Below are 23,086 nucleotides of genomic sequence, written 5' to 3' on the forward strand. Positions count from 1 at the left end.
AAAAGTACAAACCTGGATTTTTTTAAACTCATGAATTGCTCATGAATCAAGAAGCGCTAAAACAGCATTGCGAGAGTTGGCGCAAAACACGTTGGAAATTTTAGTATGAAAAGTACAAACCTGGATTTTTTTAAACTCATGAATTGCTCATGAATCAAGAGTGTGTTTACATCACGAAGGTGAATTACGCAACTCGCTTCCGCTCGTTGCACAACATTCACCTGCGTGGTGTAAAACGCTCTTACTACACTTGTAAGGTAAATAGCTATTACCTAACCCGCCATGTTAAACTTCCCTATCCTAAGCGTGATGTATACAACTTCCTTACTTCTCGAGTGATGTAAAGTACCAAAAAACTCACTCGGTGATGTAATGAAACCCATTTAAATAACATTGAGTGGATAACTTAAAAAATATAACTCTATGGAGCCAACGACGTTTAACGCTAGAAATCAGCTGTGTGCTTGAATTTTATTGTTATGTTTTGGAGAATTTTCCTAACCTAGCTTTTGTTTGTAAATGAACCTTACTGTTATAAGATGAGTGAAATGGGTAATGAAAAATATTGTTCGTAACCTCCTGTATATTGTCGGGTCAGGTAAAATCTTGTACGTTACACGTTACGCAAGAGCGTGTTTACATCACTTAGGTAAATTATGCAACTCGCTTCGCTCGTTGCACAACTTTCACCTGCGTGATGTAAAAACGCTCTTACTACACTTGTAATGTAAATAGCTATTAATTAACTGGTAGTAAGTTTACACAACTTAAACAAACATTGCAATAATCAGAATTACATACAGCTGTTACAGGTCTGAGTGAACCATTTTTTATCTCAACAAATAAACCGGTTGTGTGTAAATTCTGTTGAGAAAAAGTGTCTGTGCCCATGCCTATTGGCACAAGTGTCCTTTTAAACCAAAAAAGTGAAATGAAATGAGTGAGTTTGAAGTACCGTAACTGAAATGGTTTTATTCAACTTAAAAACAGAACTACATTTCCAAGAATAGATTTTCAGAACAATAAAAACAAATCATAACTTTAAATACTGAGAATGAATTAAACAGCCCTTAGCTCTTTAACACGTTCGCTGCGGGCCACTCAGTGGTGAGTGCTCTAGTTCCTTTCTGCCACGCTGAACGCTGACCCGTTCTGACATCGCCTACATTCCATTCAATTTCTGCGTAGCAGCACATTGGGAAGAACGGGGATTTTCATGTCGTTTAGCTAGGAATGGGTGCTTTTGTGGTGTAGGTTGCGGTTTTAAGGTTAACTAAAAACTCGTTAAAACGGACCGTTCAAATGCATACTGAATACAGTATTTGACTTAAATTTAGGAGAGCGTTGTATTTAGACTGTGACTGGTCTCAAATCTTTCCCATGCAAACAGTAGTTTCATTACTGCATACTTCCTGCCGATCTAGTCCGGTTAAAGGTGTTTGGATAAGGAGTCTACTGTAAGCATATTTATAAAATCCCTTATTTACACTTTGTTCTATTCACCATTTCTAACTAAGTGAAGGATAAAATAAAAAACGATAGGGAAATTGTATTGATAATTTATTTTACAAATTAAACTTATATGTTGGTAACAAATTGTACAAAACATCCAAAGTCACTTTCTAAATCTTCCTATAACATTTAACTTTCGAGATAAAATCATCTTGTGTAAAAATAGTTTAGTTTACAAATAAACCATAACAATTTATGTAATATTTGAGTGAATAATCCTAGTTTATAAATTAAAAATATACAAAACTACTGTAGACACAGCTGGGGCCAACTAAACCATGCATGTTGGTTTTCATATTAAATAATATACTTAAAATGTATCCCAGCTAAATGTATATATATATATATATATATATATATATATTTAAAAAAAAAAACTACTGCAAAATAAACCTGTATATTCACTCACACCTGAAAAACTTGCCATAGAATTACAAATAACTAAAATACAGTTTGTTATTGTAGTTGTATTTGTAGAATATTAAAAAAATTACTAATATGAAGTAGCCTTATTTAAGATTGAAAGGTCAGCTTAAACAATCCTGGCCTTTATGTACACTTTAAGGTAAGACTAAACCTAATTGTTACAAAAGACCTGTTGTACATTGTCCCTAAACAACTAAATACAGCTCATTTTAAAAAGTAAAATTCAACAACAGTTCAGTAATAAAAAATACTGACCTAAGTATAATATATTTATATAGAAAATAAATTAAGTAGACATTTAAAATGAATGGGTTAGAAAATTAAAAAAAAAATTAAAATTATGTTAGGCTATGGATAAGTAAGTATATACAGAAAGATTCTCGTCCAAAAACTCAGACCTGAAAACTTTCAACCACTAGTACTCCAACCTATTTTTGGTTGGTCTTCATTTAATTTTGTTCTATTTACAATATCACTAAGCTCTTAGAGTTACAAATGGAATAAATTTGTTAGCAAGTAATCAAAATAATATTTTTTGACAAGATATCAAATTGTAGATTTTTGTGATGGGTTATGTATGACTGGAAGTTCAGTCTCAGGAATACACACTGACAGGAGATGCAAATAAATTAGTACAAAAAACATAATAGCACCCTTCTCCAATCCTTGGTGGATTCTGCAAGCTTGCATTCGGCTACATACTTACTAAGTAATGCTAAGAACCAGTTTTACACATGCAAGAACTTAAGTGAACCAGTCCATACTGGCACAAGAAACACTGAAATTGTATTGCAAAGTAATGCTTAAGTTGCTGGTTATTAAATAAGTCTGAAGAATTCAGCTAGCTTACCTGAAAAAAATATCTGGTTACCTGAATCCAGGGGTTAACAGATACAAAGATCACACATAACATAACACTGATATTTCATTCTAGTAAGACTTCTTCATAGAGTAATTTTTCTCAGGTAACTAGCTAAACTATATCCCTTTTCAAAACAATCCCTAAAACCTCAGATTGTAAGTTTAAATTTTCTTGTGCCAGTTCAGCACATAACTTGTGCCTCTACATCTCGCCATGTATGGGTCCTATCTCTATGACCTGTACCTCCTCAGGCACCACTCGCTGTCTGTGTGTCTGCTGATGTGTCAGTAGACCTGACTTCCAGTTGAACGTCTTCTCACAGATGTCGCACTGGAAAGGCTTGTCGTCCGAGTGGCTGTACGAGTGGTTCAACAATCCACTCCGTGTGTGGAACCGCTTGTTGCAGATGTTGCACACAAATGGCATCTCTCCCGTGTGTACAATCAGGTGTGTCTTGAGGTTGCCCTTCTGGTGGAACCTACGCACAAATATACATTCAGGATTACAGATGTCTCTGATTTCCTGCAGACTATGCATTTCAATTGAGGGAAAGTCAGAAGTTTAGTTTGCAAAAGTAAAATGATTCAGCAATGCGATTTGAGAAATAACACGCTACTAAGAAATCTTAACCAAAACTTTGACATAGATTTAATCTCAGAAAATAGTCCAGAAAATTTGTGTGGTTTTTAGGCCTGGTTTCAACCAGCTCACCAAATTCATAAAATTCTACCAACCTGGATAATTTGATATGGAAAGACTTTTATATAAAATATATTGCTAATACCGTAGGTACTTCTAGAAATATCATAACTTCAGTGGTAATAATTATGTCTTCAATTTGATAGACTATTTAAAATAGCTAATGATTTTGAGTTCATTCATTAATAAAAAAAAAATAAAAAAATGAAGACAGGTTTAAAATGTAAAATATGAATATATCCGCTTTCTCCTCATAGTATATGAAAAACCAATCCTCACAGCATTGCCAATATGAAAAATGCATAATACACTATGTAAACTTAATAAGCTAAAACAGATGCAAGAGATATTTCAAAATTACAACAAACAATTAACACTGACAATTTGTTTTTTTATTTTTTGTTTATAAACATTAAGACCCAAAATGTGCGACTCACCTCTTGTCGCAAAGTGTGCAGGAGTAGGGTTTCTCTGAGTAGTGAGTGGCCTGGTGGGTCTTCAAGTTGCTCTTGTGTTTGAATTTCTTGTAGCAGATCTCACACTCAAACGGCTTCTCATCATAGTGAATGCTGCGGTGGCGCTTGAGGTCATGAACCATCTTAAACGGACGGTTGCACACCTGGAAACGACATTGTAGTGAGTTTTTATCATTTTATCACAACTGAGTGTTGTTATCCTTCCCACAGACAGGTTGATTTTCTAACCCTTTGCAATTAGTACAGTAAAACTTATGTTTAGGTTGTCTGTGTCTAATGGTCAAGTGTTTAGCTGTAGGCCTATATTGGTCTAAATAAAGGCATGTGGGAGGTATCAGGGCAAAAAGAATATTTTCTTTACACAAAAAGTTGTTTGCTATGATTCCTGCTTAGAGGTAGACCAAGTGATTTTAGCTAACTATGAAGCTACCACGATGGCTCAGAAAGGTAACTAATGATGATACCAGCAAAGATAGCTGATAGGAAAACAATAACTTACTCCACTGTTACGTAACAATGTGGCCAGTTAACTCACAATCTAGTGCAAAGTGCTATATTTTGATGGGTTAAGTAAATCTCTGACAGTATTTGAACACTTAAACTTAACACAAACATAGTGGTAGGAACACTGACACCAAATACTATAAAGGTCTAACATTTAAAATTCAACACTAATAAAGAGCCCAATGAATTACTCTTAATTCTGTTTAAACGGTTTTAGTTAAACATTTTTTTGTTAATATTTATTTACAAAAATGATCTTTGGAGATCCCAAAGGACTAGGAGATTGTTGAGTACAAACCTCGCAGCAGTATTTGAAATCTTCCGAGTGCATGAGCCGATGCCTGTTGGCCACCAAACGATCAGTAAATGTCTTCTGGCACACGTCACACTGGTACATTGTGTCTACCTCGGGGTGTGACCTGCGCTTGTGACGTAACAAGTCATATCTGCAACGTCAAAAACACTGTTTACAAACTTTCCCTCTACTTTGTGTTTTATCAGAGAAATCAAGTTACTTTAATACTCAACTTTAATGGAAATTACTTAGGAATAAATTAAATCATGAAGAAGGAATGGAAATATAACTAACTAACCTAAGAAATTAGTTTCAGACAGTTGGTAGCACACAAAAAGGTCACAAAACAAACAATTTCACACAATCGAGGAACTTTACTCCTTCTAAAGAAGCCACATAAGTGGTGAAATATCAACTAAATCGTCTGTGAACTTTTTTAAGTTCTCTACCAATAACAAAACCCATTTCAATGTGAATTTCAAAGTGCTCTTTCCTTCAACATTTACCCTAAAAATAAATTAGTAGCAAATCTGTCATAATAGGCCACAAGACTTGAAATCCCAATCATAATTCAAGAAAGTAGGCCTGACTGTGTCTAATCACCTCCTCTTGAAGGTCTTGCCGCAGAGTTCACAGTTGACAGGTTCAGACATCATGTGTGTCTGCTGGTGACTCAGCAAGTACTTGAGTTGTGTGAACTGTCTGTCGCAGATATTGCAGGTCAGATTGGCCAAGTCGTAGGGCTGCGGAGCCTCTGTCTCTAGCAGAAAGTGTCCCTCTGATGCCTAAACCATACATGAACCACATCACACTACAACTCAGGCAACATGTGACATTCCCACGGACAAGTTCATTTGACTATGGGTTGAATCAAAACCAGATTTTGAGGGATTTAATCTTAAATTTAAATTTTACCTTAAAACATTTATAGGATTCACAGGAAATGTGGGAGCGTTTCACGAACTCCAAAATTCACTGACTCAATTCCGGCTAGAAGTTGCTGCCAGGGGAATTTAGGTTAGGTTAGATTGAGTATTAAAAATCAGGAACCTGCAAGAAGTAGCTGCAATCTGACTGTGGCAACCCCTGCAGCATCTTCTGGCCCGGAATGTACTTTGGAGTAGGTGAATTTCGGAGTTTGTGAAACGCTCTGCTTATTTAAATTAATACCATTGGAGTTGGTGAAACAAAGTTTATTTAACATTTTATCCCGTTTAGGGCGGACGGTTTTATAACAATTGTTGATTTATGCTTTTATTTAGTGTTGTCAATGTTTTTGTTAAAAATCAAGCATGTTTTTCTTTTTCTTTAGGATAGGCTAATGTAAAAATTTGACTTTTGAAATTTCGTCTGGTCTCCATCAAGAGTTATATATTTTTTAGAGGATAGCTTGTATCATTCACTTATGGATACTGAAGTAGTTATTTAAAATTAGTAGGTTAGGAGGTAAAGCTTGTATCAATCTTACATCGTTGGGATTGACAATATGTATCTCGGAGCCATCCGTGGGGAGACAAGCGTCAATGTGATCTGACCTCCAGCCCTCTGTCTCCGGGTCCATCTCCCGCTGCAAACAACAAACATCATTGACTGATACATCAATGGCAATCAAACGTACAACTAAACAATTAGCAAACCTTCGTGAGGTTCTCCGATTAACAGTCACCATGTTTTGAAATAGCTGTTGTAAACCATTCGGTGGGCAGAAAAAGTAATCTAAAATCTTAGCCTATAATGATTTTGGACATCAATTTTTTTACAGGCTGATCTCAGAACTAGTTTTCTCTGCAGGAATCCTTAATTTTTCAGCCCCCAAGTTTACCTTCTTACATGGGATCTGTAGGTCCCCAAAATGTTCAGGTCAGGTCAGGTCGGTTGACTCGGATCAGTTCAGACTGAAAGTGAATATCGAGCCAAGCTCGGGTGGAGTAGATCCAAGCCGAGAGTATATTTCCACAGTCGCAGAAAGCATTTGTGAAGATGCGTGATAAAAATTTAGGTATTTTAGTAGTTTTGCCACAATTGTGGGAGACGGTAATGTAACCGCGACCACAGAAGATGTTCATGGTTTTGCTGTAACCTCAGAAGATTTTCACGGTTTCGATGTGATCGCAATGTTCAAAATATTTTAACAGTCAGGATTTTCACAAGCATTTATGCAAGCAAATTAGACCTAATGTCGCAGGGTGATAAACCCTTCTAAATTTGTCTTAAATCCATAGTACAACAAAATGGAACAAAAATCAGGTTTTCCCCTCTATAGACACTCTATTATATGTATAATCTATAATATTAAAACGAAACAGTGTTTTTTTATTTCACGATTCTGAATCAACCACTTGACGGATTTTCATGATTTTTGTGTTGAAAGAAAGATAATTTTGAGAACTAGGGAATGTCGAAGCCATAATTTTAGTTTAGGGTTTCAGTTTTTTAGAAATTAAGTTTTAATTTTTAAAAAGTCTAGCAGCCGACGCTAACAGTATTTTCAATTTCAATGCTGGTTTAACTAACAGCTGGTTTATAACTGTCATTGAAATGTTTATGTTACGAGTTGTTTGTTAACAAAAATATTGTTCGTTGGTGTTTGCCTACGTTCTATTTCACTTTAAAATGTAGGTAGTTTTCCTCTACCGTGAAGGATCTGCGTTATCAGGAAATGTGTTATTTTGAACTAAACATCTCAAACACTTGCGTTTAATCAAGTTTTGTCGTAAATACAATCTGTGTAAGTATTTAGTTTATGTATTGCAAATTTCAACTCATATTTGGGTAATATCTTTTCAACAGTTTATCGCTTAAATTGTTTAAGATATAAGTGGTTTACGTGTTGATACTTATTTTTCTGTATGTTTGAATGTGAGTATGTCGGCATACTAAAATTTTGGTTAGTAATGAAAGCGTCAATCGGTGTAGAGGTCTCTATAAAACTGTCAAATAAACTGCAGGGTGCAGCAGAAACCACAGAAAGTCGACTCATACGATACCAACTTTTCCCGTAGTGCTGATGATTCAGAAACTTGGGCACTGACCTAAGAACCGAAAAACCTTAATGCTGGGTTAGATAATTAAGTGCAGAGAAAAGATACAGACCAGTTCAAGATAACGGCCCGGAAGTCGAAATAAAAAAGAACAGAGAGCTAAGAGAAATGCGTTAACACCGAAATATAGGGATGCTTTCCAGAAGTAGGTAAAGCTTGGATGGACAGGCTGTGCATAAACTTTAAAAAAGTATATTCCAAGGAGTACCACACGATAGATGGGAAATATCAAATTATGAAATGCATCCTCAGACTGGGATCTAAATTTTGAAGAGGCAGGTGATAAAAAAAAGAGAATCCTCATAAAAGTTTCAGTGGTCACGGAGGTAAGATAAGGTACGGTAAGTACATAAGTAGTACAGTGTGCAATTGGAGGTGGCATGTAACTACTCTACTCAAAACCAGTGTGAATCGGTCGCCAATCTCACTTCAAGATTTTTTAAATCGACACAAATGCTGTTTTATGGTAAAATTATCGGATTTAAAATGCATACCGCCATATTTTAGGTCCATATTCGAATGGAATAAATAGGTGGTCACGTTACATTTGTTTATAAGGTGATCTTCCCCATTAAAACTGCCAGGATTTGTGTCCATGCGTGTAAATGCGTGTAAACTAGATGTTCTTAATTATTCCGTTTTAGTTGACAGCTCGATTCCCGTACGTAGGACGGGCCACCAGCTCGTTCTGTATTATTACAATACCGTACAGCTACTAGCCTAGGGTTGAGGTTTAGTGATTTAATTTCTCTCGTTATTCCACATACCTGACCCAACTGTACCCTGTCGCCAATCTGTAGTTTGTTGAGCTGCAGCTTGTCTCGTATCTGCACCTTGTCCCCGGCCAGACCTGTGATGTAGATAGTCACCTCCTTGTTAGAGGTTTCCTGCTTCACCTCATTGGCGATGGTGACCACCTTGTGACAGAACAACACTGTATAGTGGTTTCACAGTGTTTTGGAAAATTACAATTTGTCTTACAAAAGTCATCATGATTGGCCTACGTAAATATGGTCCTGGGTAAATGTAGGCAGCCTATGCTATTTTTAGGACTCTTAGGGAAGTTATGCTACTTAAGATATTTTTCAGGTCATTACAAGAAGTCTAGCTTTATTGGATCTTTTTGTATAGAGAAAAGAGCAGTTGAAAAAAAAAAATTGTAGGATATTACAGATAGGAAATACCGTTACTTTGCAATAATAGTCAGGAACATCCCTTACTTTTTGGTAGTAGGCAAAAAATAATAAGTTCCGGTACCATTATTTTTTTCACCCATTACTTTCTCGTAAATGACGTTACAACCGGTCACCGGACAGGTACTAACTGTCAGGATTGTGTTATTTCACTCACTCTGGACGTTTTTATTCGATCAGTCCAGACATGGTACATTATTTGATAATGATCCTAGTTAATAGAAATACAGGATCAGTGTTATTTCACTTGCTCGTTCTAAGGGTTCAGACAACATTATAAAAGTAATCATATTACAGTAGAACCCCTCATATCCGGCCTTGGTTTTACCGGTCCTCTGTTTATCCGGCCCCTTCCAGGAAGCCAATATCAAAATTTCTTTTCTCACATCTTACAGACGTTTCGATGCAAGCACTAGTCCTTGTGACTGCTCAAGTCATAAAATAAATTGTTCTCATTATTTATCTGTTTGTTTATACATTTATTTGCTGAGTTACTATACTCAGTTGAGCTAGTAGGCCTAACCTCTGATCAGTTGGTTGATTATTTCTAAAGTGGGTTTAGTACAGTACAATACGAGTACATTAATTTTTGTATTTCACAAAATGGTTAAGAATGTTGAGTAGAAATGCAAGTACCATTTAAGTCCTAATGATCTTTAAGTATAATTTATTGTCATTTTTACCTCCATTTAATATGTTTTGTTACCTGGAATCATAATATTTGTACTAACAACTTTGACCTACAAATATTTTTTTCCCTTTTTACAAACATGTTTATTTTTCTAAAAATGATCCCAGAACAGAATTAAATGATACTTTTGATTGCATATATTGACTACCTATTATTATTAGGTATGAATTGTCATTTTCATAGTAGGTTGGTTTATCCGGCCAAATCGTTATCCGGTCAGGGGTTTGGTCCCGTGGTGGCCGGATATGAGGGGTTCTACTGTACCAAGTTACCGGTCACTAAATTATTTAGTGATGCTCACTGTTAACAGGAAGACACTTCGATCAGAGGGATGGTTATTTCATTTGATGGTTACGTAACAGTTTAAATTACATTACTTAAGTAATAGAGTATTCTTCAGTAACCAGGATAACAGTTGACTTCAGTACTAGTATTATTTTTCCTATTAAGTTAAATAACTCCCTCCTCTCTATACCATCTGTTAGTAATGTGGACTCATTGATTGTCATAGCAGGTGAAACTAGCTAAAATAACAATTTTTCTTTCCAATATTGTTATTTACCTTTGCCGGGACGACTCTGTTGTTGACCACGTTTGCGTTCCCCAAGTTGCTGCTCGGAATCTTTACGACCTTGGTCTGCATCATCTTGCGGTCTCCGATCGGCACCAGCTTCCCAGTGGTCGTCAGTATCCTGTTCTCCCCACCACTCAACCTCACCACTTTGCCTGGGAGAAACCTCTTTTCAGTATTCCCGATAACCACCTTCCCGGGAACCAGCTTCTTTTCAGGACTCATACTGACAATCTTCCCAGGGATGAACTTGTTGTCTTTTGTCAACGTGACGAGCTGCATTTTCTTGTTGCCAATGTTTACAAAGCTCCCTTTCGGCATCAGCTTGATGTTGTTAAAATTGACAAACTTCTGTATCGGTTTGGTTGCTAGGCTCTTGACCCTAGTGATGACTGGAGATGACTGCACCTCCTCAATGGACTCTACGGCCGCGTCCACCTCAGTTTCAACCATCTCCTCGGGGACGGTGACAGTGTTATGTTCAACAGTCTCTGTCTGTGAATTATCCACTTCCTGCGCTGCCATTGACACATTTGGTTCTTCCTGCATAACAGTATCTTCTGCTGTCACCTCCTCCTCTATTGTCTAGAAAATAAATTTAAGTTTTCAGTTATTCATAACTAATAAAACACAACAAATACCTGTACACACATTATAAAAACATACGGTATAGGCTACTGATAATGAGAAAATATTACCAATCAGTCATAATTTTTACTTTATATCAAATCTGATAAGCAGCTCTTAAGTAAAGTAGTGCTGCAATTAATTGTATCGTCTGTGTTAGCCTATTTCCATATTTACCTGAGCTTCAACTTCTTCTTCCCATCCTGGTTCATTAGAATCATCAATGACCACTTCCTCCCTAAAAAAATGTTGAAATGAAGTCATTCAAAGACAAATTTCCACTATGTAAGTAAAAATATTGATTAGCTAGGCTATATTTTAACTATTTTATTGCATTTTTCTTGGTTTTTACCGTGACTTTAAATATGTATTATGGCCAATTAGTACTTTATTTAATTTACTTTCATGTTACAATAAGGAAGATCAAGAGTTTAACACAGATTTGACTTGAGCTTCTGACCCTTAATTGTTTATCCATAAAGATATTTTTCCACTCATAAAAAAACCTTTCAGGATTTGTGTCAAGATATTCCCTGAGTTTTAGCGAATTTCCCATATAGGGAATAAGCTATTACCGTATGTCTCATGGTAAGACACTTTTTCGTTTTAATGTCCCCAGAGGCCAAAAACACCATCCATTCAGATTCATAATCACTTTATATAATATATAATAAATGTGTTCATTAACACGATAAATTGAGCAAAAATTACCCGACTTTGATTAAACTTATTGGTACAAACGTGTAAACTATAATTGATTTATTTAAACAAGTTTGCGAACCAGCGTGCTCGGACGATGGGAATATGGTTTTATGTGGTAAAAATTGATTCTTCTCATTTTTTGACCCTTAAAACATTATATTTCCCAATCTCTCTCTAAACCATTTTTGAAGAGCTTAAAATCAAATGGAGTGTTTTTAGGCTATACAGTTATTGGTTAACTTATGGAGAAAATTAAAAAATTATAAATTTAAAATTCCCGTGTTATTCTTAGAGAGAATAAGTTAATAATTGTAGTTTGTTCGTTTATGGATATATATTTTGATGAAACTTTTGATTTATTTTATACTAAGCTATTACCTACTATTTTATAAAAAAAAACCCCTTTATTACCCTCCCTGTAGCAGCAAACCTAGGTACTCGTTTAACGTTATTGAAATGGATTTAATTAAAAATCAATTAAGGAAAATGGAAATTCGCTTATTCAGCAGGTTTACTGCAACAGGGGTATTTTTTATACTACAGTCTTGCAGATATGCCGAAACTAAAAACAGATGCAAAGGGATTTTGTCCAGGCATATGCATACAACTTCTTTAGTTTAAAAGGGGGTTGAACTAGTTTGGAGCATAAATAATTACATTAGGCCTACTTAACTGCAATTAACTTACTATATCAGAAATTACCTACCAGACATGATCACTTGCAAGCATTTGTTGCGCTAATCGTTCTGACTCTTCAGCTTCATATTTTATATGATCTTCCATTACTTTATCCATAATCAATGGAAACTGAAAAAAACAACACTTAATGAAAGGCTAGACACCACAGACAACTAGTTTAGTTTGTTTACAATTTATTGCTATCAGGGCCGTATTTAGCATTTGGGCGCCCCTAGGCTCAATAGGCCTAATTTTTCTACCCCCAAGTCTGGTAAAAATACTTTCCTAAATACCTTTATTAAAAATTATATCAGCAAGTTTCTTTAGCAATTTAATTGGATCTGGGTGTAACAAAATGCCATCGTTTGTGGGACTGAAACAAAACAACCCAAACCGCAGAGCATTCCCGCAACAAAGCAGCATGGCCATTGCTGCTGCCACAGCAGCTTCAAATTTCATGCCAACAAACATGAACTCCATACAGAATGGCATTTAAGCTAAGTTTACTTACTGCATCTAAATTATATTCGCAAAACAAAACAAAGCAATATTGGCCAACCATACCTATGCTCAGGCCTGAGGAAAGAATGACAGAGAGAATGGCACTACTGAGGGCATTAATTTTTCCAAAACCTATTGCAAACTCAGATTAATATTTTCGTCAATTTTAAAGATGGACTCATAGTTTTTTTTGGCACCCATCTAGTATGTTAACCCCGGCAATACGATGTGTACCGATCGACGACATCCTTAAACCCAATTCTCCCTTGTTTGAGATATAGGCTATGTTGTGATGAAGGTGAAATATTTTACTTAACTTTACCAACAATTATTTGTTCCAATGAACTTCAAAATCTTAATCAGTATAATAATTATTAATAATTAATTAATTGTATAATAATCTTTGTTGATATTTGATTTTTAAAATGCAATCAGACATGATTTTATAAATCCAAATAAACAAACATTCCAGATATATAACATCATAAACAACGCCTCAGACTCCTCTAGAGCGGCAATGCTCTATCTTGTTTACATCAGCTGGCCCAAGCACAAGGTTTCTACAAACTGTCCATAGACAGTAAAAATGTCGCTAGGAGCGCTCTATTTCTAGCCACTAACTACATGCCACACATTATATTAGGTAAATACCGTATATTATTATTTTCCTAATAATATTGGCAAAACTTCTCTTTTTTTCAGTTAGCCTAATTTTTTTTATTAAAGGTGAGTTTCAGCAAATTTCTCTATAGGGAAGTAGCTATTACCATAGGTGGCACGGGAAGGCCTAGGCTCGGGACCGATTTATTTTTTCATTTTCATTTACCCAGATGTCAAAAACACCATTTGTTCAAATTTGATCTATGTATGTGTATAGGCTATATACAGGGTGTTTCAGAATTCGTATCGGATATTTTAGGGTATTTATTGTCACGGCCTGAGGTACCTATACAATATAATCTTACACATAGATCGACTGTCACTTGGTTAACAGTACACGCAGACCACGGGCGAAAACCTGTTAAACAGTGATCATTTACTTGTTAAAATACGCTGCAATCGTGTTTAAAATAATATTTCTTGTTCTTTTTATATTTTTGATAACCATTTGTAATGTTGCATATTTGAGACGCCCAGTCTAAGTTATAGCGAAGATAATAGTGAAAATTGTTATACGGTAGGCTACCTATTTTATAATTATATTTAGGCCTATATACCGTATATATAAATATTATATTTATATTTTATAATTGTTATAACAATTAACCTAGAGTAAAAGTCTACAAATTCGGTAAAATTAATTGCCGACAGAGGGCACTGCAGGCAGCGCATTAATTCCTTCCCCAATGGGTTAGATAAAATTTTGCTTGCTAACTTATATGAAAGAAAACAGTTAACTTAAGTTACCTACTGTAAGTTAAGTTTAGGCCTAACTTAGGCAGTTAAATTTAAGTGACAAGTTTAGCCCTAGATCAATAGGCTAAAATGGGAAACACTGATAACTTAGTCTTAGTTCGGTTTTACGATGGAACCGTTAAGGTTTCGCCAGTTTTTCCCTGGGTTTTTTTACGGCAAGGTTTGACAGTGGAGGCATCACATGTCTTGGGCCTAATCAAGAGATACAGTAGACTCCCTTCAATCCGGACACCGGTTTAACTGGACTAACTTACACTCGGCAGAAATGACATCTAGCTTAGGCCTATTTAAGTTAACCGGACAATTTTTATCAGCACATTGGCTTAACCGGACTAGATCGGCAAGAAGTGGGCGTTAAGTTACTGAAACAACTGTTCTCGTAAGAAAGATTTGTGATCAGGTGTCTAAATACAATGCTCTCCTAAATTTAAGTAGGCTAACTTAACTTAAGTCAAACACTGTAGGCCTATAGGCCACATTATGCATTTTTAAACCGTCCATTATAACGAGTTTTTGGGGACGTCGGTTTAACCAGAAAAATTGGTAGCCTATCCGGACTGGCCTAGGTCCCGAGGAGTCCGGATTAGAGGGAGTCTACGGTAGGCTACTGTACTTGAGTTAAGTGTACCTATTACGCATGCCGTAAATTACGTCAAACGGCCAAGTTTTCTAAAGTAAAATTTCTGTAAATATTGTAGGACTAAGTTATATAACTTATTTTTATAAATCGTAACACTATCTGTCGGACTACATTAGATCTGTCAAACACTATCTGTCGGACTACATTAGATCTGTCAAAGATGTAAGTAGATTTCACTTTTTGCTTAACTTTAGTTAGTTTAACTTGTGTATGGGTTATAAAGATTCAGTAAGTTAACATAAAACTATTAACAAGGCCTAACCTGAAAAAATGAATTTAACTGAAAATAGGGGAGGTAACTTATAGAACTAGACTAGGACTAGTAACCTAAGTAGAGTCATAGTCTTAACTAGCTTAGGTCTTAAACATCTAAGTTTAAGTTAGGCCTAGGCTAGTTCTAGGTTTAAAACTTGCCTATTTTACAAGATGTCTCTAATAACTTAAATAGGCTACCTGATAAGTTAATATTGACAACGGGAATTGGCAGCATTATAAATAAGTGGTACATTAATAGGTATTTATTTATTTAGGACTACATTTGTTCCAAAGCTAAGTGTATGTGTCGTGTCGTCACGCATTACACACATAGAAACGCGGAATCCGAGATTCATTGTAATGAATTTGAATTATGTCTACTTGATAATTATTAAGAAAAAAAGTTAAGTTTATCAATACAACTACTGTTAAGTAATTTTTTTGGTTTCAACTTCTGTTTTTCATTTAGAACACAGCATCTTTTTGGGTCGCCTTTGTCAAAAAGGGCAAAATATTTATCTGTGTCTGAGGAAAATGGCGATTAATTTAGAAGACAAACCTGCTTCAAGCCGCCTTGGAAATTCTTGTAGAGAAAAAAACACTTGAATTTATGCTTAACTAAGTTGACGTAATAGCATATTATACGACAAAAATATCTATAAGCTACTTACAACGTTTGGAAAAAAGTCGATTTTACAATAGCTTTGCTACGAGAAAAAAATTACTGTTTTTACAAACAGACGACGATTTCAGTTCATTGGCATGGCATTTACTGCCCTAGCTGTGATTTCATTTGAGGGATTCTTGTCCCGGTATAGGGATATTGTATTCTCAACTGGGATAATCGGGATTAATTATAAAGTCCGGGATTTTTTAAATATTTCTTTGGAAATCATAAAACAAAAATTTGTTTAGAAATTAATCAGCTTATTGTGTTTGTCTAAGATCAAGCAGTGGCTTTCTCATAAAATACCCCCGTAACAGCAAACCTGCAGACTAAGCAAATTATTTGTGTAACATTGTATTTTTAATGAAATAATTCCTTATATCAGATTCTAGTCATTCCCAATATAAATATCATTTTAGGATTAACGAGTAATTTGGTTTGCTGCTACTGTAGGGAAAGACAACATGATTTAACTTTCTCCCACTGTCCCCTACTCAGTATTTTATGTACAATTTTTGGTTCAAAAAGTTTTGTAACTTTACGATATTTTCCCATTTAAAAACCCATAATAAGATAAAAACTGTGAAATTTTTAATAGAGCTTGACTGATTTTGATTAAAGTGTAGTACCGTATTTTATGTTTCTTATTATTCTAAACAGAATAGTACAACCCCTTATTGATGTAAAATTCACGGCTCGAGAGTTATATCCCTTGTGATTTTCAATTTTAGCCAAAAATACCATACTTTATTTATTTCTCCCACCGCTTACCGAAGATAAGGATTGTTGGCAAGCTAATGGGAGAAGTATGTGTCAAATTGCTGATACCGATTATGATAATTTTTATTTGTTTGTATAGTCGTGTCAAGTCAATGTCAATAGTTTGGTATGAAATAAATAAATTTGATCAAAATATGTCCACAAACAAGCAAACTACACGCTTTAACTGTTATCACAGAAAATAAAAAATGTTAGTTCGTTCTAAAAAATGTGCAACTTATTAAGATTTTCTCCCTAAACCTTTTATTGTACAACGATACTTATAAAAATGTCCGTTTTTAAGCTCTACACGATGGTTGTAATACAAATATTGAAAATTGTACATTTTTTGTTTTAGGTAACAATTTCCAAACACCATTTTTGAAAATACAGTATTTCAAATTCCTTTACACACCCTCTTTCCACAACCCGATCTTGCTAGTTTGTGAACTTATAACGTAATTAAATTCATCAACTCCTTCACATTCATCCTAAATAAAATATATACAGTGTTAACATAGCTTTTTGACCTCCAACATCCAAAATGAAAAAGTAAATTGGTCCCGGGTCTAGATAGGCTGTCTTGCCATGCCACCTACGATATTTTTTTTTCTTCCCTGTAGGAAAATCAACTAAAATTCGTTTAATTTAATTTTGTATTTTTTTTACTTAAGGAACAATTTACGACGATTACTTGATTTTAGATTAATGTTTTTAAGATCAAAAACATAATTATTGTATGATTTTTTGCTTACAAAAACTAAGCACAAAGCTTTATTAGAAAATCAATACACAAAATCATGCAAATTTAAAATATTTTTTGTTTATCATAAATAAGGGAAAGCATACATTTTAATATCATTTCAACCATCTTCAACGTAACATGACTTAAAACATGCAATATAGTATTCAATTAAATTTCCTTTTTAAATGTAAATGACGGTGCTGACCGTTAATGAATTCTGTAAATGAAATGGGATAAGTTGGGAAAAGAAGGGCTATTAGAAGGGATATTATATGATAACTCGGGAGTTAAGGGAAATTATGGGTAAATTTCGGCAGCTGCATCACTGCTGGGATGAAGAAGATGGTGTAACTGCGTCGATGCTTTTCGACCAATCACAGACAAGGAACGCTAACATTTTTTGTTTCACGTTTTTTATCACGAGAGTTCTTCTAATATCGAATCTGTTAAATTATCAATCAAATCTGAAAAGTGTGGTTTGCTATTTAAATCGTTATAATACTCCTGAAATATTTAACGAAACTATTAATTAATTAAGTTATATTGTTGCCTACTTTTGCTACTGTATTGGTAGACTATTGATTTCTAGAGACACAACACCCCTTCTTACATCGTACATCGCATATCTGTGTTGACTTTTGAATACAAAATTATAAAATACCACCCCGGTTCCAACAAAACCTACAAGATTCGTAATTCTCGTTTTGATTTGTTTTTATTTTTTAGTTTTTACGGTGTTAGTATAAAAGAATGTTTTATTTTTAGGTCTGATCCAGCAGCAAATCACCTAGTATTGACTCTGACTACTGATTAGGGTTGCTGTAATATAATAATGGTGTCAAAAACAACTTTGTTGGCAAATTTAGAAAATTAAATGAATAAATTTGTCAAATACAATCTTTTAGTTATTTTATGTAAATTTTGTATACATACCTACGCCTGTGTCATTTTTACGTTTTTTAGTGGTCGACCCAATCCTTGGGTTTGTTACCTTATTTGTTAAATATCTAGGTCCAGTTGTGATATAGCTAGATTGGAATCAAACCAATTAACTTGAGATTTGAAGGTGATTATTGTTGAAATGGAATGTTGGCCCCAGAATAAGTTATTTTATCCAATTAAATACCCAATTTCTAAAAAAAAAAAAAAAAAAAAAAAAAAAAACAGATGTACCACCAATAATTAGTTTGGATATATTATATTACCATAATCCAATTTGGAGAAAGTAGCATTACATTGTTTAGATTTTTTATTAAAAGATTCCTGCACTCATGATAATGTTTTTATTTATTGACTCCTAACGGTGAATCATCTAGACAAGATTCAAAATCAGAAGACAAAAAGTTTACAATTCAGAACAGATTACAAAATTTAAAGATTCAAAAGTACTCAGTATAGGTTTTGCCATTACCAGAAGTAAAATTTTACATTGTAAGTTATTATCTTATAAAAGACACTGTCCTTTAGAGTAGACTTTGGATCTTGTGAACCTAGTGAGGGTCAGAAGACCCTAAATATATGATGCAGTAGTTTCAGGGATCAGAAGATCCTAAAGTAGGAGTTATTGCGTCTTCTGATTGAAGGCGTTTGATTACACGCCAGCATCAGCCACGTTCCTTTACTATTTATTTTATTACGTGATGCAACTAATTTTTTAAATTCAAATACTATTTTATTGATCATTGGAGTTTGAAAATACCCTATTAAATTCTCTGCAATTCTTTGATCGATAGTATTCACGTAGCATACCATGTCTTGTTCATAGATACATGGTATTATTATATTTGTTTACGTTTAAGTTGTTGATTTTAACCATCATGACAATAATGATCAAATCGAATACCCCACATAGAAGAAGGGATTCTCTTCTTTGAAAACTGAAAAAAGAATATAATGCAATTATTTTTTTTATAAAAACCCAGAATAAACTATTATACAATAATAGGTTGTATATAGTTTTCTAAACTTTAACTCAAAGTTTCCTAAATAAAAACAGGAGGTAATAAAAATACTGTACATATTTTATTTGAATCGAGGACAACACATACTTTAGATAATACTTTTGAATATACAGTACACCACAATAATACCATAGATAAAACTCCTCAAACTCATACTCCTCAAGATAATACATTAATTAACGTTTTATCACTGAGCTATAACTCTAACTGGAGGTAGCACTGAATGTCAAAGATGCGTGTCGCCAGCCGCCATGTTTGCGTGGGGTGGGAGTTATAAGAAGCCATGTTATTGCTATGATAAGAAAACCCACTGCTATACCCACCAATCTAAAATCAGCGACACGCTTTTGACACACTTTTGCCATGGCAGTGCTACCTCCTGTTATAATTTTAACTCAGTGCGTTTTATCTATGATATAACCTCTTTCCTTCATAATACTTTTTATTTTTTCATGTTTTGTTGTGGTGTTTGCGGACCAAATATTTGACAATATAATAAAAGGTTAAAATACTTGTTGTCACCTTGTGGTCCAAGTTGTCCTACTGGATTATGCGTATTTCGGCAGGAACGCCTTTATACTTATTATTCTGGGTTCTCATGAAATTTAAGTCTTATCCGTCCTTCTTACAATAGGTGTTTATTTGTCATTTGTTATGAAGACTACAATGGGTCTACTTAACGGTAAATTTGGTCCTTTAAACATTTAGTATTAGTGTGTTCAATAATCATTGGACCTGAAAGCTTTTATAATCAGCGAGTCTGTCATTATGGGTGTTTTGTTTTGGTAGCATGTTAGCTGATGCACTGGTCAAGACGATAGAATCAGCTGATTCTTATTCAGCACAGCACAGACAGATGTAATAAATAATAGCAAATAGCAGAACAGAAAACAGAAAGGATTTTTGTGATTGTGATAGGATAGTAGTGAAGTGCTAAAAAAGTAGTATACAGTGTAATAGTTTAGCTATAATGGTTAAAAGTAAGAATAATCGTGAATCATTCAAGTTTGTTTTTGATGATTAATTCCATGTTGTGACAAAATCCTTTGTTTTGTGCATATTTACCAATGGTATGAAAACTTGTTTTGGTTATATTTTCGTGCTTGTTAATAAACGATAAGCGAACATGTTTAGAAGTCGTAGTTGGTTCGGTGGTGGTTTGTGGAAGCCCAAGAATCCTCATTCTTTGGAACACCTGAAGTAAGTAATGCAATGCAATTTAATTTGGGTTTGTACATTTATTTGAATTTTCAGTGCATCTGTCAGCCTATTGATTTGCCTAATTACTTAGTTTTCCTTCTGTACCCCTACTTTTTAACCAAGGTAGGGTTAAAGGCTATTTTATAACCTTGATTAGGAAAATTGACAAGGCCTTAATATTGGGAAATGTTTATTCTTTACTATCGTTTAGTGCTATGCCTAGTTTAATGATTTGTAGGTATGATCAGTTTGTAGGCTAAATCTTAACTTAAGTTAATTGGAAATAAGTTAGGTCTACCGGTAAGTCTATTCTAAATGGATACACTCATGCTTAAAATGTACAGGCCTATATCAGACCTAACTATTTTCATCGTAAGCTAGTACTCGCCTGCTTCTGCTGCAACCTAAGAAGGGAAAAATACAGCTCCAGTCTTAAAAAGTGGAAACAAATTGTCGAAGTGAATAGACCTAACTTAACCATCTTTGTTGGTGAAATGAGCTAAATTCTGAGACCTTGGGTACGATACGAGCGGCGAGCGGCACCTAAGGGGCGGTGGTGGCTACGATACAAGCGGCACATTTATAACGCTCATCAAATTTCCCCGGTTTTATGAGTCAGTTTAGTAGAAAATGGTCAACTATGCTTACCAGCAAGACGTATTGCAACTATTGTTGCTATCTGACAATTGTTTGCCATTAAAGAAAAACTTAGTTTTTAGAAAAACCTTAACCCTAGCTTGGTCCCATAATTTTCTGGTGACTGAAGTGTTTTAAAACTTCCGTGCTGGTCATTCCACAAACATTCCCTGGACTGCGCCTCACGTATCGACCCGTATCGCATGTTTGCTGCTTTTTCCCTGTAGTTTTAGGCCGAACTGAAGCATGACTCACCTGAGCGGCGTTTTGGCGAACCATGAGCGGTGCCGCTCGCCGCTCAGACGTATCGTAGCCACCCTCAACAAATTTACACGCAACTAAATGAGACCCGATGTTAGATCGGCGCCGCTCGTTCATTAAGTTATTCAAATCTAACAGCAAGGTTTTGTAATGTTCTCTTGTACTAGGGTTGGTCTCCCGCTTTGTAAGACATAGCTTGACCATCCATGCCTCTACTACCTATCTTGTCTTTTGTACAGCTGCTATTCGACTACCCTTCTTTGGCTTGGTCACCATACCATCTCAGCCATGGTCAGCATGTATGCTATACCTTATGGTATGGTATACCTTCTCGGCCATTTTCACCTTCTCCAGTTGGTGAAAAGACGTTTGATCAGGTTCCTGTTACTGTTATGTTGTACTGGACTTGGCTGGTTGTGACGTCTCAGTCAACAAGCTATCTGCTACCCACGGTCTTCAAAGTCTCTATTACAGGGGGCGAGTGGCTGATGTGGCATTTTCTATTCAAACTGCTCAATCACCAAATCAACTTCCCCTTCTTACTGGGAAAGAATTAACTTCCACATCCCTACCATACACTAGACATTAGCGCCTCTTAGAGCCCATGTTGGGACCAATTACTTAAGATCCAGTGCTATATCTAGTGCTAATTTTTCATTTAACGCAATCTATCCAGCTATGGCTGGGCAACGATGAAGAACCGGTAAAGGTAAAGGTATTCCCCCAAATCATGTGCTCCAGGAACGAGATTGGCACCTCCTTTTCACTGCCACCTTGGGAGCAGTTTGGTGTGCTGCGGCTGATGCAATCCTTGAGGTTTCTATGTAAAAGTAGCCTATACCTGAGTTAAGTTAATTTAGTATATGTAATTGTCTGATTTATTAGAAAAGATTCAGTATTTTGGATACCGGTAGGCTACTGCATTTTATAAACCAAACTCAAATCTTTCTACCTTGGCCTATCGTAATGCTTTACTGTTTGGTACCTGATAAACTTATCAGATTGCATAAGTGAATTATTAGCAATACAATTTAGCTGGGTCAAAGCTCAAAACGTTAGGCTATAAAGGTTTATCTCGTAATCTCGAGTCGAGAGTATTTAATTCTGAACCCTAACTTGAAACCCTTAAAAGGTGGGTCTGGGCAAGGCCCCACTAGAAAAAACAGGCCATGCTGCAGCACGGGCAGCTCGCAACACTGCGTCCCAGTGGTGGATATTTGTACTAAACCTAGGAGGATTAAACATTAAGATTGTTTATTTACCTAAAACATATGGGAATGGTGATGGCAATGAATTTATCAATGATATCTATCCACTAGTGTGACGTCATCGATCCTGCAGCATGGCCTGTTTTTCTAGTGGGGCCTTGGTCTGGGTCCCAAGCATTGAGTATATTAGTCAATGGTCTTAAGATATTTCCAAACGAAACGTAAATCATCCCAACAGTTTATCATGTGTATCCCAGTCACAGCAACTACATTATTCTATTAACAATGATCAACATTAATTTTGCAAGAAGATTCAATATTTTAATATTTGCTCATGTTAAATTAATTATTTTCAAATCAACCATCACTTAATTTGAAGACAATAATTAAATAAAAATTTATTCATTAACTTAGTTGATTTGGAATTAGGAATCACGTTTTTATTTCACAGTAAATATTCTCTAATGACCAAGTGATCTTATTAAACTAAAGTAAGTATACTTAATAACCTATTGCCAATTAAAAGAGTATGCCAGTTTGTTTGTTTTGATTTAAACTCA

General features: G+C 35.1%; 2 protein-coding genes across 3 annotated transcripts in view; one reads left to right on the forward strand and one right to left on the reverse strand.

Moving 5' to 3' along the window:
- Positions 1-1,567: 1,567 nt before the first annotated feature.
- LOC129001592 (zinc finger protein 583-like) lies at positions 1,568-15,857 on the reverse strand. 2 transcript variants are annotated; one of them, XM_054428947.1, is made up of 10 exons: positions 15,761-15,857; positions 12,306-12,406; positions 11,075-11,135; positions 10,262-10,855; positions 8,583-8,732; positions 6,243-6,341; positions 5,378-5,559; positions 4,778-4,925; positions 3,937-4,118; positions 1,568-3,278 (listed from the first exon to the last, which is right to left on the reverse strand). In XM_054428947.1, exons 2-10 carry the CDS (start codon positions 12,392-12,394, stop codon positions 3,002-3,004), a joined length of 1,782 nt encoding a protein of 593 aa, XP_054284922.1. In that variant the 5' UTR covers positions 12,395-12,406; positions 15,761-15,857; the 3' UTR covers positions 1,568-3,001. The 2 variants fall into 2 exon arrangements, with proteins under 2 accessions (XP_054284922.1, XP_054284921.1); XM_054428946.1 differs by having other exon boundaries at positions 15,649-15,831.
- Positions 15,858-20,141: 4,284 nt separating this feature from the next.
- The window catches only part of LOC128999857 (protein CLEC16A homolog), a 35,684-nt gene continuing 32,739 nt past the window's right edge, over positions 20,142-23,086 (forward strand). Inside the window, exon 1 of the mRNA XM_054426575.1 lies at positions 20,142-20,421. Within this exon, the coding sequence (XP_054282550.1) occupies positions 20,348-20,421 (74 nt within the window). The 5' untranslated portion in view covers positions 20,142-20,347. The remainder of the gene's footprint in view (positions 20,422-23,086) is intronic.

This window comes from Macrosteles quadrilineatus, unplaced genomic scaffold (assembly GCF_028750875.1).
Source record: "Macrosteles quadrilineatus isolate MER2022 unplaced genomic scaffold, UCM_ALF_1.0 Scaffold_8__2_contigs__length_117827958, whole genome shotgun sequence".
Taxonomy (NCBI): domain Eukaryota; kingdom Metazoa; phylum Arthropoda; class Insecta; order Hemiptera; family Cicadellidae; genus Macrosteles; species Macrosteles quadrilineatus.